The sequence below is a fragment of the Patella vulgata genome, chromosome 6, assembly GCF_932274485.2.
Source record: "Patella vulgata chromosome 6, xgPatVulg1.2, whole genome shotgun sequence".
Taxonomy (NCBI): Eukaryota; Metazoa; Mollusca; class Gastropoda; family Patellidae; genus Patella; species Patella vulgata.
The window spans coordinates 25,661,160-25,677,585 of record NC_065884.2 but is presented as its reverse complement, the minus strand read 5'-3'; the positions used below and the strand labels follow the sequence as shown (position 1 = coordinate 25,677,585).

General features: G+C 32.7%; 1 protein-coding gene across 1 annotated transcript; it reads right to left on the bottom strand.

Annotated features, from left to right (window-relative positions):
* Nucleotides 1–823: 823 nt before the first annotated feature.
* LOC126823376 (flotillin-2) lies at nt 824–16,415 on the bottom strand. Its single transcript, XM_050552186.2, has 9 exons — nt 16,260–16,415; nt 13,906–13,987; nt 11,828–12,042; nt 11,050–11,282; nt 7,480–7,599; nt 7,032–7,246; nt 4,969–5,152; nt 4,292–4,435; nt 824–3,221 (listed from the first exon to the last, which is right to left on the bottom strand). Exons 1-9 carry the CDS (start codon nt 16,306–16,308, stop codon nt 3,192–3,194), a joined length of 1,272 nt encoding a protein of 423 aa, XP_050408143.1. The 5' UTR covers nt 16,309–16,415; the 3' UTR covers nt 824–3,191.
* Nucleotides 16,416–16,426: the final 11 nt, after the last annotated feature.

Here is a 16,426-nt window from a genome sequence, read left to right as displayed (position 1 = left end):
TTGAGCAAGTTGTTGTGGGTATTGTGCATCTTGTCATGTGTTTCCCTGTGATTACGTTTTACATAACACTTCAATTTAATGCTGGCAAGAGTGACAGAAATGTGGTGTCATGATATCTTTATTCCACTTCAGGTTCTTGTAGGTCTGTGTGTGTGGAAATGGTGGACAAGATGAATATGTATAATACTATCAGGTCTCATACTTAATCATTGGCACCAATCATTCTTGATCATGTCAACGCATCATTGATATGTCTTGTGTGATTGGATGGATTTAAAACTGTTGTGAGCATGCCAGCAATTAATATTGATATGAACACACAGTCTGTTCTGATAGATATCCCAAGTTTAGTAAAAAAAATACTGGTCAGAATATTGAAGACCATAGTTCTTCTGTGACACAGGACAGTGTTACATTACAGACTTGGAGATGTGACACAAGACATATTACATATGATCTACAGGACTATTCAAGTTGTCATACATATTTGTATATAGTACTCAGTGTAAAGTTGTGGTTGGTTTTATCTGTGGTTTGTTCTACAGCTTTCCAGTGTTGTTTATCAAATGTTCAGTTGTTGCAGAAGTTCCCTGCCTTCAGCTACCCACTTGTTTTTGCATTGATCCTTCCTTAATATTTGGTTGCTTTATTGTAAAAAAGTGATCTGCTCCTATAATCCCTTCTTCACAAATTATAACATATATAACCACATGGTATCATCTTCACAAATTATAACATAAATAACCACATGGTACCTTTTTCACAAATTATAACATAAATAACCACATGGTACCATTTTTAACAAATTATAACAAAGTCTTAGTTATGTTTTATTATGATTTTTTAATAGGTTATTAAAGTATAACATAACAAACCTAAAATGTTGAGAAAAAAAAACATAATAAAAATTCATGAATTTAAATGAATTATAGAAATTGTAGAAATACTGAATTTTATAATATACAACATTTATAATATAAGAATATGAGGTTATAGTACATTTATAAACTGATAGTTAGGATGATACAATTCACTTATAAATATCAAACAATTTACTATTTCATTGGTTAATATTAAAAGTTTTAGTTTTTGTTTGTTTGTTTTAAACAATATTTTTTTTAGGTTGTCTGAATGGGATTGGGGAACATGCTTAGCCTATGTAAAACCTCTCTTCCTAGTTTTAGTTAAAACATTTTCATATTCAAATTAAAACAATTGAATGTGACAGTGAATTGGAAGCCATTTTCTTGTAAATCTGAATACGATCGATACTGGATCTATCTTGTCAGCTGTGGGAGAATTATTACTACAATAATAGTTAAAGCAGGAAAAAATATATGACATAGGATTTAAAAGAGATTTTATTGCCAGCAGTGAACATAAAAATATTTCGGTAGAGAATGTATGTTACATATTCATTCAGTAGGATTCCTTCCCTGCTATTGTTTTATAATTGTCTTTTAACACATTACAATTCAGATCTTTTCCTGTTGATTATAAAAGTAAATTTTATGGAACATATAGTCTACTGTTTAAACAGTATTTAGCAATTGAACACATTAAGTTAAACACATCATATTGTTTTCATAGAGCTCTTGTGTTTAATTTATTGAATCTGTACAGTCATTAAACAGTTACAAAAGCTTACCTTGCTAACACCTGTCAATAACTTATTGTAACCACATTGATTAACCAGGTGAGTAACAGCAATATATATTCAGAGTTCCAAACCTTACAATACTACCCAAAGAAATTGTGATGAGTCTGGAGGATTCCTTTTAGCAATGATGTTAATGCCATTTGAAAGCAATGTCCTGATTAAATGATAATAGGATCTACTAAAAAAAGGCAGCACAGATAAACCTCTTGAATATATTTACCCTAACAAATAATGTTTAGTAATAAGATTGAATCAATCTCATGTAATTAAGATAAAAATTATATAAATTAAATATTGTGTGTTTATACAGGATACAAGTATATAGTAGTAAAAATTGTTAAAATATTATTTAGGATTTTCTAATTATCTACATGCAGTTTCATATCAGTGTAAAAAATGAAATGATGTCTACAATGAGATAAATGATGACGACAAAAAAAACCATTTAAAGCTAAATTCTACTCACTCAATTACTAATTGACTATATTTTGTTTTATAGAAACACAATATTGTGTTAAATACATTTTGATCTTTTAAAATCATTAGCAATAAATAATTAATTAATTTTTACAGTAGCTGCATAAGGATTTCAATAACACAATTACATGTAGTTCTGAGCATATATAATTAAGAAAACAGACTGAGAAAACGGCAAGAATATATTTTTTTTAAAAATTAAAGTTTAAAAGAACCCTGTTTCAGAATTTTATATAAAAATTTAATCTTAATTTTCTAGGTGGTAAAAACAGAGTAAAACTGTGTCCGAAACATGTAATATTTCACGGTAATGTTTATAATGTAAATATGTGAACAGAAAGATCAATTTTGTGAAAAACGTCCAAATTTATAATTAAAAAAGTTTGTAATTTGATTTGGAAGAGTTTGACAGACAGTGGACACAGGTGATGACAATATATGTCAATAAATGTGGGCATATAAAAACCATACTCCAAATAAATTGAGCATTTCATTTTGAATTTTTTTTAAGACAAAATGACAAATAAATTACAGAACAAAATGCATATATTGAGTATATAATAATAAATCAGTAAAATTTTGAATGATTTTTGTGGATTGGTGTTCTATTTACTTTATACATTGTTATCTTCTTTTTAATAGCAAAAACAGTTTAGCCTCTGAATTCATTGGAGGTAGTATATAACCCAAATTAAGGCCATTTTACATAACAACATTAACCAATCTCAAATTGATAAACCATATAGAATTAAAAAATAAAATTATGCTTTTGTACAACTAATTTGAACACTGTCTACCATACAGGTTAAAAAAAAGAATCAAGTAAGACTTAATATAATAATGTTTTCTCCAAATGCTGACAGTTACACTATTGACAATGATTTTTATTTAAAAAAAAAAATTGAATATGACTAATTTTTGAATGTAAATGATAAGAACAACAGTATACACAATTTATCTCTAATAGAAAAACACATGAAATACTGGGCTGTCTACACAATAGTCACATTATCATTATGTGATGTACATGCAATTATTTATTCAACTTATCATCTTAATGAGCTCCAGGAATCTTTGTTAAAACCTGCAGAAAAAAAATATGAACTATATGTTTATTTAAGATTTCCAAAATCCAAACATTTCACATTTGATTGGGATAATAGGCGTGTTTATAACAATTGGTGTACACTGTTTGATAAAAACTGAAACACAACGGGACAACCTTGCATTTAGACTGTTTTAAGATAGATCATCTTATACAGGCCTGCTTTCAACTACCGTAATGTATGAACATCAAAATTGCAAACCATTTGTGGTGTCTCAAACAGAAATTATGAACATGTACAGAAAATTAATGCTGATGTATACAATAATTTATTTGCTTGCCACCTTGCAAGGACTTAAATAGAAATATGCTCAGAAATCTAATAACATTAATGATAGGGTCTGCGGGAGCAGGACAAAAGCCAGCAGGACAATTTCCTGTGAGGACAATTGCCGGCAAGGACAACTGCTAGTGGGACAACTGCCGATGATATCATTTGTTTTTCTGTATTTATGACCTTTTCGTTAAAAATAACCAATAATTAAATATTCTTTATTATTATCATACAGGTTCAGTTTACTTAACACATTGTTTATAATAGCACTCACTAAGTGACTGACTATCTGTAATAGCGTTCACTGACACAAAGTTATCACAGGTGAATATTATGTGTAATACCATGTAAATAGTCCAACACATGGTGACTGTTGAGCTTATGGACAATATTTAGTTTACGCTTTGCAGTCTCTGTACTGTTAAGTTACGTATTGATAATGGTTACGCGTATTGTGCTCATCCATCAATTAATAATCTATACTAAGAAAAACCCAATGAAATCATTGGCAATAAGATTAACAGTTATGTTTTTATAATTATTACATATATATACATCTTTGCCTCATTTATCGTTTAATAAACTACACTAAAAAGAACAAATAAAATGACTGGCAATAAAATCAACAGTTATAAACTATAATAAAAAAAGAATAAATAATAAAATGGTCAGCAGTTGTCCTGTTGGCAGCCGTACTCGCCGCCAAATGTCCAACCGGCAGTTGTCCTAGACCCAGGGTCTGCATATCAAAATAAATATAAATCTAATATCTTACCTTGGACAGATCGACACCAGTTAATGCCTGCACTGCTGGAGGTAACTGACTGACCAATCGACTCACTTCTGATGTAGCACGATCATCACCCAACAATACAATCTCATCTGTTTTAGATAGAGGTGCTGAAACTTCGGCAGCAATCTATAAAATAATATCATCAATGAATAGCAGTTCTAATTGCAATATGAAGATTGGTGATTATTCTTACTGGTATGGTAAAACTTGAAATACATATTAATCAAATGAAATGAGGCTGGATCTTATAGATTTGAAATACATGGAATCAGAACAATGTGTTCATACTGACTGTGTATTATGTAGATGACTTGCCTACTGAGTAAATCTGCCTATCACAAATGTATACAGTGCAAGAGGTGAATGAACAAATGATTGAAATTGGATTTAACATGCTGCACTATGCTGGAAAAACCTAAGGAACTGTCTCAGTTAACACTGAAAACGAAGCTGAGACTAACGAGCTAGTGTCTCACACATGGAGCCACCACTAGAGGTAAAGTACTGTACTTGAATTATAAAAGTTGAGCATTCATAAACATTTGAGTGTTCCTCTTTGTTATCACCACTGAGAAGCACAATGTTCAGACACTCTATAAAACCATTATTGCATTAAAACTCATTAAAAAAACCTATATAATTATAAAGAATCTTCTAACCTTAGGTAGTGTTTCAAGGACTTGTTGTAACATGGCAGCTTCACCATATTGTTTGTAAGCTGCAGCCTTTAATCTCATTTTCTCAGCTTCAGCTTTACCTACAGCCTCTATAGCTGCTGCCTCGGCTCCTCCTATCAATCTGGTTTTCTCAGCATCTGCTCTAGCTGCTTCTACTGTCTGTGTTCTGTAAATATAAATTACCAGTTTTTAGAATCAAATTTATATTCTAATTTTGTTTATGTGAATCACCAGGGTAACTACATAGTTTAAGATGATCACAGGTAATGATTTATTCCAGAGGTAACACCATCCCATAACAGTACACGTGAAAAAATATATGTTTGCTCAATCAACACACTAACACTATTTATGCACTATTTATGGAGTAACAATTACTGGTTTATTAACATGCACCGTTTCGACGATGATACTCTTACCTTTATCAAGCAAAGACGACAGTATCATCGTCGAAACGTTGCATGTTAATAAACCAGTAATTGTTACTGGATAAATAGAGTTAGTATGTTACTGTTCAATTACTAAATGCCACTTAAAGAAGTTTTGCTCAATCAAGTCGGCAAACTCTGGTGTCACGTGACAACCATAACTGAAATTGCTAGAAAATAAACTTCGGTACGACTATGATATAGCCTTCAATAATATTTCTAAAATTAAGTCTCTGTCACCATGTATATAAAATAAAAAATCATAACGGTAAACGCTCTTTAGAACTGGTTTATTGACCTAATTCCAACCAATATGTCACGTGTCATTGGAATTCGGCATTCCAGATTCTGTTGGGAAAATATCCATGCTGTTTCTCTCTCCGTGTATTCGGTGTTCTATCAGGGGATTATATTCAATGAAGATTTAAATTTAACTAACAACTGGTCAGTGAATCCATCAATGTATGATCCAGTTATTATTTTAATACCCGGAATTCACACGTGTTTTTTTTTTTTTTACCGGATTATCAAAATCACCGTTAAATGTGCTAATTACTCGGATTATGAACCACATATGGCTGATTCGCACTAAGGTATGACTGTTGTTGTAGCTAGGGTCTTTATTAACAAGTAATATAATTAACGCCACAAGTAGATTGATTTATGATACCATGTGGCCGATTGATTGTTTTACTAATCGGCTAGATTAAACATCAATCGGCTAAATCCCACAAAATACAGCCGATTAAGAAAAATAACCCTGACTGACATTCAACAGTTGGACTCGATCGACAATTCTTCCGAGATTTTTTTTTTTTGAGAAAAATTTTACATAGCGTAAGCTCTTGCGAGAATCCTTGCGCGAATCAGATTCGGAGATTCGCGTGAATTTCTAGCCCTGCACAGACATAATTCAATGAAATTAAGATATGTACCATATGTCAATTCCAAAATGACAGTTTTACTTGGTTAACATTACCCCATTTCTCTATCTTATTATCACTGTAAACATAGGCCCAATACAAGGTCATCTAATCAATTTGCGAGTATATCAATCACATTGAGAATATGCTTTTAAGATAATAAAACTGATCAGACACAAACCGTTACAGACGTATGTAATTCAGTAACATTATTCAACAATTGTTAACTCTTTCCTAGCATCCACATGTATACATACATGTGTCCCTTTCCTAGCATCCACATATATACATGTGTCTATATATGCACATCTACGTGTAGGCAAATTATGTCTTTGGTGTGAAGCATTAGAGCCATAAAAGGACAAACCCTATAGATTTTTCTGTGATCTGTGACATTCCATCTTGAGTCACCACCCTTGTCCAAATCCTTGTTCACATGTTTAATATATATGTTTTACAAATTTGGTGCGCATCATTAGGAGTGTGAGAAGTGATTTTACAATTTGGTGAGAAGCATTGGAATCGGAAAGGATGAACCCTATTGACTTTCTGTTCCAGAGATAAGTATCCAGATTAGATTTCTTGAGGGATCCTAGATTCTCACAAATTTGGTCAACATCCAAGTTTTCCTTTCGATAAGTTGCTGTTGAGACATAGCAACTGTGTTGGTTTTGTGTGACTATATTTTTAGTACCTTTGACCCTCCGCTATCATTCCCATCTTGTAGGCCTGAGCTTCAGCTGGGCGTTTCACAGTAGCTATTAATTCTTTTTCTTTTCTTAAGATTTCTTTTTCTTCTACATCAATTTGTTTTCGGCGCTCTACAACCTCAATTTCGATTTCTTCAGCTCGAATTCTCTGTTTTTCTTTAGCTGCTTGAAGTCGATAAGCCAATTCTGCCTCAGCTTGCTGGAAAATTAGAAGAATTTTAGGATACACATAAATGAAATCATGTTTATGCATTAAGAAACATGATGATATACCATAATTCGATATTTACAGAGAAATTAAATTGAATGAAATGGGGTTTAACATCCCTCTGTTCTGCTCCAACTGGGCTAATGATGGCTTATTTATCATGCATCCTTTAATATAGCAGCATTTTTCAGTCCTGAAATATGCCATGCACAATGTAACCTTACCTTTGTATTAACTTCAATATCAAAAGAAGCCTTCTGCATTTGGAATGCTCTTGTAGCATCAGCAACTCTTGTATCAGCTTCATATTTAGTATCCATTCTACTCTTTTCACATTCTGCCTCCTAAAATAACCAGATATGACAAATTGGCAAGGGTAACCGCCATGGGTTGAACAACAATATAGATGTGCAGGCAAGTTTTTACTAACATAGACAATTTTAAATAATGTACAGTTGCCAGAAAAAGTAGTTCACCTAGTTGACATTTTACAGCATTCATCGCTATTTATATAGTGGTTCAAAAAACATTGGATGATAAGCTGTTTTGTGTAATTATTGTACACAAATTATAAAAGTAGCAACTGTTATGTTTATTAACTCAAGTACACAGTCAATAAGTTATCAACCTTTTCTTCTGACAATGAAGCCAGATAGTTCTGATGTCAGTTACCGTAAATATTTGAGTTTTTAACAAAAGCAAATATGAAAGATCTATTATATTTCTATAACTATATTTGATAAAATAAACTGATATGCAAATCTAGGAACTGTGGAGAACAATTCATCAGAACTGCATGATATTGTATAATTACACCCAGTTTAAATGGTCATATATATATATAAAATATTTTCAATTGAATCCAAAATTAAACTGTGTGCCATTACATAAGATTCCTACTTTGATGTATCCACATATATATAACTGGATAATATACCTGTACCTGTGTCAATATTACACATGAGATTATGGAAAGAAAAATAATTCTAAGTTTTAGCATCTTAAAGATGGGTTCCCGTGTACAAACTGTGTGATTTAATGGTATATATGGACTAAAAACATATTCAAGCTAATTAATTTGTCATAATTATGCTTCAAATCCTTCTCAAACATTGTAATTGTGAAGGAATGCCCTGTTATTAAAATTCGATCAAATCAGGTCATGTTTATGTCACGTCTTGAAAGTCAGAGGAGAATCCATTGCATACATAAGACGATGTTGTCTTTAATCGCTTACTATTTATTACAAATATCGAATCCTAATTAAATTCTCGGATTATCCACTACCCGCGTCTTTTTCCGTCATTTTTATCTCAGAAAGTGTTGTACGTCTAACTCTTCATAGCGTTTATCAACTTGTACATCAAGCGCTCAATGGTCGCGTGTGACCTTTTGACATCACGCGTGCAGAAATTCTTAATCGTTGGGCTGTTGATTAGGGGAACCCTTACATTTTTGTCCTGTATACGCTCCATGAGTGTTTTTCGGGGAATCCAGTATTTTTCTAGTAAGATTGGATATCTCTACTTTCCATATATACCAAAATTGCCATACTTTTATTGGAAATAACCACCCGATAAATACTTTTCGTGGAACCCATCTTTAATGACAGCACGTTTAATGATGTTTGAAATGAAAATATGTGTCTCTCAAAATAAGAAATATAGGGATAAATTGTTTCAATGGCATTTAGTAACTGAAAATACACTTGACACAATTATATCATTGCTTAGTAAAAACTAGAGAAACCTAGTCAATATGTTGCTCAATAATAAACAGTTATTATAAGCTTACTCCATATTATTGTGTCCTGTCTGTAAGAAATACTGTGATACTTATATCAAGTATACAAAAAACAGTCCAGGGCCTGAAGAAAGGTAAACTCAACTCCCTCAATTGAACCCTTGCATTCATGATATGAACAAATATTTCTGATTAGATTGCAAGTCTACAAAACAATAACTGCAATAAATGCATGGTTTCTTAAACATACATTATGCAAGAGTTAAATCTGCCTATTGCAGGTCTTTTTTAGGCCTGAAATGTTATATAAACTATTAATCAGACATTAATTAACTTTTCCAAACCATAATCCACTTTCGATGTCATCTTAAGTGTCGGATTTTCAATGGATTTGAATCCGATCTGCTGCTAAATGCTCATTGATGATTAAACCCAAAAATGGATAATCGAGACTATGTTTTTTATCGTATTGATTTAGTAATGATGGTTGAGGCTAAGCTTAAAATCCAAAAGCTAATATCTCAGTTCAGAGTTGCGCAATTTGACTGAATTTTCAATATATTCTATTTACGTTATCTATTTTTTAATAATTATAGCGAGAACAGTCAACTGTTTAACTAATCGCCCATACCGCCTCTTTAAATATAGGTAATAAATTAGACCTAATAAACACTTTCCAATACAAGGGTTAAAGTTGTTACATTAACTGGGTTAAATACACAAGAACTAAACCGAAGTAATGACAGACGACAAGGGTTAGTGTTATCACTTTAACCCTCTTCTCCAGAAGTGATAAATAGAGACAGAAACAAATCGCATTTAACATCCACTCAACACAAACTGTGTCATTTCGGTACTAACAAATGGTACAATTTTATTTAAATAATTATCCAGTATTGGGAAGAAACCGGAGGAAACAGAGAAGTCCCACAATGTCAGGCAGGTGATTCTACTCCAAGTCACGGACAAGTGTGGGATCGAAACAATGCCACTTGACTCAAATCACCCTATGATCTCAAGCACACACAACAATTAGTGGCTCTAAGAAAGTTAGGTTGCTAGGCAACGAAACATGTGCCCACAGCAGATACATCGTTCAAGCAGTTGACAAGGGTTGTCACATATTTATTCTTTTGTGGGTAATGGGAGCATTTACAAGACACTGATATCAATTTCATTAGAACGTTCACAAGGTTCAACAAAGTGAAACAAGGGCCATAACTCGAGACGTAATTAACGGAAATTGATGAAATGTACCGTAATAGAATTCTTAGTTTTACTAATCTAAATAATGCATATAAATTTAATACAGATCGGATGATAACTTTTGTAGAAAGAGCTACCACAAGGGCCCAACAAAGTGAAACAAAGGCCATAGCTCTCGAGACGTAATTAATGGAAATTGATGAAATGCAATAGGCTTCTTCGTTTCACTAATTCAAATGATGCATATAAATTTCAACCAGATCGGATGATAACTTTTGTTGTTAGAGCATTCACAAAGTAAAATAAGGGCCATAACTCAAGAAGAAATTAATGGAAATTATTGAAATAAAATAGGAATCTTCATCTCACTAATGTTAACAACATATATCCATTTCAAAACAATCAGATGATAAATGTAGTCTGTAGAGTGTTCGCAAGATATTGTGGACAATGGACGGAATATACGACATTACCATGTGGTTGAATAAAAATCGACAAGATAACTGTGTCACAAATATTGCATCAGTTATCGAGAAAAAATGAGATAATCATTGTGTTTTAGAGAAGGTTCACGATAGGAACACAATAAACCATGGAAAATATGCTTATTGATTAAATACCCATTCTGTCATCTATCATGATACTTTTTCCATCATCCATTAACAGACAGGCATACAATAAACCATAGAAAATATGCTTATTGAATAAATACTCAATACAATCATGTACATCTATCATAATACATTTTTCCATCATCAATTATTAACAGATAGGCAAGAATTAACTGATCTATGATCAATTATTTCAGTTTATAATTTGTGTATAGTTTGTATGATTCAACCTACTCGAATACCAGCATCTCTGTTTGCTTCAGCTACACCAATATCAGCATCACGCTTTACATTGGCTGTCTGGGCACGACCCAGTGATGACAAATATTCCACATCATCATAAATATCTTTAATAGTGAAACTGAGAATCTCGATACCCATTTTACCAACATCAGGGGAGGCCACCTCTCTAACAAGCTGAGCAAACTGATCTCTGTCTTGATAAATTGCCTCTACACTTAGAGTACCTGTAGTGAAAACAATAGGTATAATAGTAAATGGTAATATTTATAAAAGATTCACAAAATCTCAAGACACGTATGTATGTAAATGTACAATGCTATAGTAAAATAAAACCCTACTTTCCAATTGACAAATTATCATTCTTAGCACAAAATGCATCATCCTTGAAGAGAAGTCACGTTCTTTTCTAAAATCACATCTAATTCTAAATGTGTTTACTGGTGTATACATAAAAACAAATAATTTATTAAAATTGTTTTACAAAAAGATATCTCAAATTGTGCTATTCTTGAGATATTGTATAGATATCAATACAGACAATAGATCAAAGTAACTGGCAACAAGAATCATTCACTGGTCAGGATTGTTACCAAGCAATGCGTAAACAAATTCATGGAATATATGTGTGAACTACATGTACTATACAGTAGTGTAGAGTTCTGATGAATAAGCTAAACTCAGCAATACCATACATAAATCGGATCAGGAAATTACCTATGAAATTCCTATTTGTATATGGCTCTGCTTAGTGATTGATATTATATCTTACCTAAAATGGCACGAAGATGACCTTCCAGGGTTTGTAAAATAACTGATTCAATATGATGTGGTGTTTTTCCCAGAAATTGTTCACATGCTGTTTTTAATAAATCATGCTCTCTCATTATCTTTACTTGACAGACACCTGTAACAGTAACTGGTACACCCTCTGATGTCTCAACATGCTCAGACACAGGGTTCAAGGTCATCACCTCTAAAGATATACTGAAATATCAAAATATATCAAATTTATCATCTTAAAGTTACGTGTACCTTCCTTTGTACAAACTGGGTGATTGATGATATGTTTGGACTAAAAACATATTCAAACTAATTAATCCATCAAAAATTTTCTTCAAATCTCCCTCAAAACATTGTATGTGGGAGGTAATATCCCAAGCTATAAAAACCTACTAAAAGAAGGCATGTTTGTGTCACGTGTTGCGCCTTGGCTGTCGTTGTACCTAGCAAAGCCGGAGGAGAATTCATTGCATATAAAAGAAGATGTTGACTTTAATCGCTGTGCATTTATCATGTAACGGTATCGAAGCCCAAGTAATTCTCGGATTATCCCTTCCTATAGTATGTCTTTTTCCAGGGGTTTTATCTCTGAAACTGTTGTATGTTTAAGTCTCACTTTTTCCACATTCGCTTATCATCAAGTTTATCAACATATTACATTAATCAAGCACTCCTTAACGCCAAGAGGTCAGACAATGTATGTGTGCAACCTTTGATGTCACTCGAGCCAACAGCCCTTAATCGACAGGCTGCAAATTAGTGACACAATCTGATTTTTGTCCTGTGCTCACTCCATGGGTGTTATTCAATGAATCCTGGCCCCGAGTTCACAAATCATTCTCAGACTTTATATTAGTTAAGAATTTACTCAACTTTCAATCACTGTTTATATTATAAGAAATATCTTTGAACAAAAAACACAAAACTTTCCTTATAGTTTCTTATTGAGGTATTTGATACATTAAAACAACAAAAGTTTTATAAAGGGCTATAATTTAGTTAAAATAAGGCAAACAATTCTGAGTAAATTATTAACTTAAGTCTGAGAATGCTTTGTGAACTCATGGCCAGTATTTTTCTAGTAAGATTTCGTGTCTTTCATGCGCATATATATATATATATATACTGTGCACATCAATAATTAGACATTAGCTAAGAGAGTAATAGTATGGAATTTTATGAATGAATGATGTCGACATGGCAATACACTATACATGTACATATTGTGAAATCTTCCTTGTATATATCCAGAGACTGTTTACTTATTATTGCGCAATTAAATTTTGGTGACCTCTAAAATCATTTTGTGTCCTGTGAAAATTTTGGTGCACATTAATATTTTTAAGCAGTAGTATCCTGATTTACAATCTGTTTAATTAATAATTAATAATGAGATTATGCTTTTAAAGATAATTGGTTAAACAGTGTTTCAAAAGACGTACATGTAGCATTTAATATGTCTGTTCTCTTCAAAGTGCTCTTATAATTGAAAATGTGTTCTTTGGTTAAAAAAAAATAAAGCATTGAAATGGCTGTAATAATATTATTCAGACAGTCTACATGTCGTACCCCATGCTCTAGAAATCTACGGCATATATCCCACATTTAACGGTTTTAAAACAAATTGTGTGAAATTATTGAATATGGGCACAAATAGTACATATGATGGCAAAAACCGTAGACATTTACAAAGTTGCCATGTTGATTTTCAATATATCTACTAATAAATAGAATGGAATAATGGATTCTCATGATTTCCATATCAACAAGTTTTAGCTATCTCTAACGTTAACCCTTACATTTATTATTCCGATACGACTGTACATGTACCAATGTATTCAACTACATGTACAAGCAAGTAGGGAACTAAGGCAACTGTCTACTAAGTGATTATCAGGCACAAATTTAGGGTTTGCCAGGCAAAATTCTTCTAGTCTCACACAAATTTGTCTATTTTTGATGTCTTTATTGATTTTATATACACATTTTGTCAGGTACATGTATAGTTAAATTCGTTATTTCAAAGCTTGTACATTTGATACCATAATGAAATTAATTTAGACTCACCTCTGTGTATCTGTGACAAGCCACCAAGCCCATCCCCATCCTCCTATAATATACTTCCTACCTTGACCACCACAACAACCACCTGTAATTAAATATTAAAATAGGAATGTGAATCACAGCAGCATGCTATATCAAAGTTTGATTGTTATTTATTACATTTCTGCTACATCCAACCATACTCTTCAAAAAAAGTAGGGGATATTCAGAAACAATACAAAACGGCAGAAATGCACTGCTGTTTTTATTAGAGGTAACCAGTGTATGTTAATAACAGGCCAATTGCCTACACATGAAAATAAACAGTTCATAAGGGCGGCTTATCTGACGTCAAAAGTGAAAATGGGCGTTTTTGATTTTTGTCTTAATATGAGTAATTGCTCCACCAATCCTCAGACGTTCAGCAATTCGTCGTGGCATGCTCTCCTAATCAACCCTCCAATCACGATTCGGGGCAATCTGACCCACTCCTCTTGCAGTGCCCCGGCCAATTCTTGCAGTGTTGTCGATTGACGTTGACGTCGACGAACAAGTCTCCCGATGAAATTAAACATAACACACTAAAGCAAAGATACGCTAAACAGTAAATCTTATCCAAGAAGCTATAAGAATGCTAACATGGATAGATAAACCAGCACGCGGCAGTTTTCGTCAACCCTTCCTTGAAGTGTCAAATTTGACAATGAACCCCTCCCACGTGTATGGCGCTATTGCGTGTCGCATGTGCAGCTCAGTGTTTCTGTTGGTGCGATAAGTTCTTCATCTGTGAACATACTCCCAAAGCATGTCAAGTGTCCATGACTATTTATCATATCACAACCTGCATGGGTATTTGCATTTCAATATCCCCTACTTTTACTTTTTTTTTGAAGAGTATATAATCTGACACACTCAAATCATCTCTTTCAATTGAGGCGGTTATGGTGTTGCTAGGGCAGAAATTTTTATTCTCACGTCGAAAATTCAAGCAGATGTCATTGGAGAAAAACCTAATTCACTTCACCCTTTTTCTATACAATATGTATGGTAAAAGAGTATGTACATATCAGTGCTTATATTGAGGGAATCTATGAATGAATTTTCAAGATCTACATGTATCATAATAACTGCTTGATTAATTTAACCAATAAATTTTGCAGTTAAAGGCGAAATTGTATCACTAAATTGCCACTGGGCTGGGTTTGTGTACTTACATGTAGTCATAAACAGTATAAAATCTTATCTTAAAGACATAACAGGCATTAAAAAACAAAATGGGTTTACAATGTGAAACTAAATGGATCCAATTTTGGCTAAATACAAACACATCAGGAATATCTTAACGATTTTAGGGCTGTATATTGCTGCAAAAAAATTGTATTGCAATATATTGCGATAATTGACAAAAAGTATTGCAATAATATATATATATTGCACTATTTGCAGTATTGCAATATTTCGATAAAGTCAGGGTTATCACAAAGCACAGTTTTAAATTGAATAATTGTATTGGTTTTACAACTTTGGTCTTGGACACTTATTTTTTATAATATAACTGATTATGTGAATACCCATTTCACTTTGTTTTACAGCCCTGATCTTGTCTTTGCAATATGACTGATTTAGAAGCCTTTATAAACAGTCTAACTAACATTTGAATATAAAATAAAAGTAGAAAGATATTGGTATGGCAAAAATATATCGATAAAGTGTATCGCGAACGATCGTATTGCAATATATCGATATATATGATATATGATATATATGATATACGGTATAGCAATATTTTTTGACAGCCATACCATCTTGTAATTGTAGCTAACAGTCAGCCAACGCTGTTTGGCTGTATGGTGACCATGACCATGGTTGTCTGTGCCAAAGACGTTCTGTAATAAATTCTATATTAGAAAGATCTGAGGGAAATGAAATTATTATATAATGTAGGCCTACACATCACTGTACTGTGCATGTTAATAATGTACATTGTACGATTGTACTACATGTACTGTAGCAATAGCACTAGTGTAGTACTAGTAAGTTAGTAGCAGGCCTGTCACTGTCTCAGTCACCAGTGTCTGTTTTTGTTTTTCTTATTAGTTCTTTAAATCTAAAGACAGGATGTTGTTTGGAAATAATAGAGCAATGAACATAATAGATCTATCGGATAATTACATACACTACAAACATAATAGCCTGAAAAACAATTTCGAGAATGTCAAGGCCTTTGCATAAAAAGTGGCCTAAAAAGCTTAGAATAGGTAGTAGTAGTATAGCAAACGAGAGTGCTGAGGCAGGCAATCATCGCCCGGTTCCACATTTCAGCAACAAATTTACAAGAGGCCATGCATGGACAAAATGCAAAATCAATTTATACCAACCAGAAATTACAAGAGCGTTGTTAGGTCCGACCGTATGTATGTTCCCCATTTTTAATTAGGAAAGATATAAAGTAATTTCGCAACCTTCTTTCGCAATGTTTATCATACCATCCGGGTCATTCTCATGGAGGCTTTCCTTTTTATGTTTTGGACAACCAGTCGTTCCT

Excerpts from the sequence above, each read along its gene's own strand:
- LOC126823376 (XM_050552186.2), bottom strand. The coding sequence starts at position 16,308 with ATGGGGAACATACATACGGTCGGACCTAACAACGCTCTTGTAATTTCT. Across the intron at positions 13,988-16,259 it reads CAACGCTCTTGTAATTTCTG|GTGGTTGTTGTGGTGGTCAA; the intron begins GTTGGTATAAAT and ends ATTTAATTACAG. Across the intron at positions 7,600-11,049 it reads ACAGAGATGCTGGTATTCGA|GAGGCAGAATGTGAAAAGAG; the intron begins GTAGGTTGAATC and ends TGGTTATTTTAG.